The sequence below is a fragment of the Cibotium barometz genome, chromosome 2 (assembly GCF_041138505.1).
Source record: "Cibotium barometz isolate CiBa-2024 chromosome 2, ASM4113850v1, whole genome shotgun sequence".
Lineage (NCBI taxonomy): Eukaryota > Viridiplantae > Streptophyta > Polypodiopsida > Cyatheales > Cibotiaceae > Cibotium > Cibotium barometz.
Window position 1 is genome coordinate 18,479,071 of NC_141047.1, and position 2,304 is coordinate 18,481,374.

At 46.7% G+C, this 2,304-nt stretch overlaps 1 protein-coding gene across 3 annotated transcripts in view; it reads left to right on the forward strand.

The window, feature by feature from the left end:
• Positions 1–897: 897 nt before the first annotated feature.
• LOC147640752 (uncharacterized) overlaps positions 898–2,304 on the forward strand; it is a 3,143-nt gene continuing 1,736 nt past the window's right edge. Inside the window, exons 1-2 of one of the 3 annotated variants that reach the window (XM_086814747.1) lie at positions 908–1,170; positions 2,110–2,163. In XM_086814747.1, coding sequence (XP_086670873.1) covers positions 1,016–1,170; positions 2,110–2,163 — 209 coding nt within the window. In that variant the 5' untranslated portion in view covers positions 908–1,015. Of the gene's footprint in view, positions 1,171–2,109 lie in introns of all 3 variants that reach the window. The other 2 variants (XM_086814738.1, XM_086814756.1) reach the window with 2 other exon arrangements.

Consider the following 2,304-nt stretch of genomic DNA (forward strand, 5'->3'; position numbering starts at 1 on the left):
TGCTCCATCCAAGCACCATGAATATTAATACTACTTTCCTTAACATATATTTAATTATTAAACAAGACTTGCTCCATTATCATGCTTTCTTTGACATTACACTACTCTCCTTTCTTGGACAGGGTCTCGCAAGGTGATGATTCACATGATTGTTGATGTGATACTTACAAGGTTATCATATCGGTTACTCAACCAGGTTGCGAGATTTTGCATTGCTACTTGCGACCTCTAGGTTGTGATAGATATGCCTTGGATCCAACTCCCAAGTGGTTACGTGGGGGTCTAATACATGATCAGATTCACAGTGGGTCACGGCTCTGGTCACAGGAGGTCAACTCACATAGTTGGGTGCTATCAATGACTTGAACTGTAGTAGCTACCTCAGCAACCCGGTTTACAGAAGCAACAAGAGAGCAACATCATTCGGGGTGACATAAGTTGAAGGTGCTAGAGAGTAGTAACAAAGTGAGGAAACCTCATACGTTGCCACCTCCTAAAAAAGGGGCGACAAAGAGCTAAAGGTGCTAGATCATATAGAGCAGTATAATTGTGTGAAAACCTCAGACCTCGCCACCTCCTACAAAAGGGTGTATTTGCCAAGTGTATCACCTATTCCATGCATATTAGACACGTTTCCTTGCCACACGTCCAAGCGGAGGTGTGGTGTCCATCTCGTGAACAACTTACCAATGTCTAGTGTTTGAGTTGAAGTTGGGATTGTACATCGTGGTTCGTTGAGGCCTTTGTTTTCGTCCGCCAAGTCTGAACCCCACAAGGCCCAGTCAGGCCCAATAACAATAACTCATGGTTTTAGGGTTTAAGAGAAGGGAACTCTTACGGAACGCAGGCGCGGACTATGTTCCGACCTTCACCCTATTCACACCGTGGTTCCTTGAGGCCTTTGTCTTTCGTCCGCCGAGTCTGAACCCCACACGGCCCAGTCAGGCCCAATAACAATAACTCATGGTTTTAGGGTTTAAGAGAAGGGAACTCTTACGGAACGTAGGCGCGGACTATGTTCCGACCTTCACCCTCTTTTCTGAGGTCTGTGGCGGCTCTCTCATGTGGCAGGCACGCCGTCCGACAGGCCCGCAACCTCAGCCGTAATGCAGCAGCGGCAGCACCCGAGCTTGCTTCGAGTTTGCGGCACCCTTCCTCTCGCATCTCCAGGTAAGTCTCCTCTGCATCTCGTCCATGGTGTTGTCTTGCCTCTTCATTTCTGTGTTCGTAGATGCCTCAAGATTACTCATAGCCCTGGAGCTCTCCCTCTTTTTGAGAGGGCTCGATAGGGTTGGGTTCCCCATAAGGCGCACACTGAAATGCAAGCTTGTTGAGTCGCCCCTGCCTTGTGCGCGTGGCCTGTGGCGTATTTTTGCTTGCAACACAGTGTTTCAGCTCTCACTGCAATGTATGGCATAGTCTGGCATACACTTGGAGAAGAGAACCTCCACGAGTGAATACCCATGGATCCTTCGCCCATTCCTTGACGATGAACAGTGGTTGAGATATGCCTTGCACATCTATCTTACGCGGATGCACTTGTTTGTGTCTTCACAATGTATTCAGACATCATCTCCCTGCTGATTGTATAGCTTTTTGTCCTTTCAAATCGCTGGGCTGTCCCTTGATCAAAAACGAAAGGCATTGGCTCAGGTGTCCTCCCTGTATTGAGGTTTGCCTTGTACATGACCTCCAGGTGAACACTGATGTTTCAGGCCTCACTATTTATTTAGCAATGTTCTGTATCAGATATGCACATTTCTCTAGTCCTTTGACCCATTAGCCTTGCTTTTCTTGTGAGCCATTGGTGAGTGCATGTTTTGCTTGTCGTAGAAGTGTAATGAGCTATGCCATGAGCTTGAAATCTAGGTGTCGCAGCACTACTCATGTGGCAATAGCATCTCGAACCTTTGCCCATGGTTGCTGCCTATATAATCATACCATTCATCCATGGCTTCTTCATGAACTGAAATGAAACTTTTGTGGCTTCCAAACAAACGGCATGTGAATGTGTGTGTGTGTGTGTAACCATGGCCTCATATGTATGCTGTAAATTCTCAAATGCTAGAAGCCCTCGGTAAGATTCGTTTTTTATGAGTTTCATTGCAGACTGCGAGGAGCTATGGTGTGTTTGGAATCACTTCAGCCATTGCAAGCTGCCAGGTCACAGGCTTCCTTTGTCTCAAAGCTGAGTCTTGGATCCCAAGAGCCTGTTTTATTGCTTCAGGGTCACTTCTTTTCTGCACTCACTGAGTTGTGATAGTCATGTCATTCATGACAAATGGTATGAAAGGAATCTCCTGG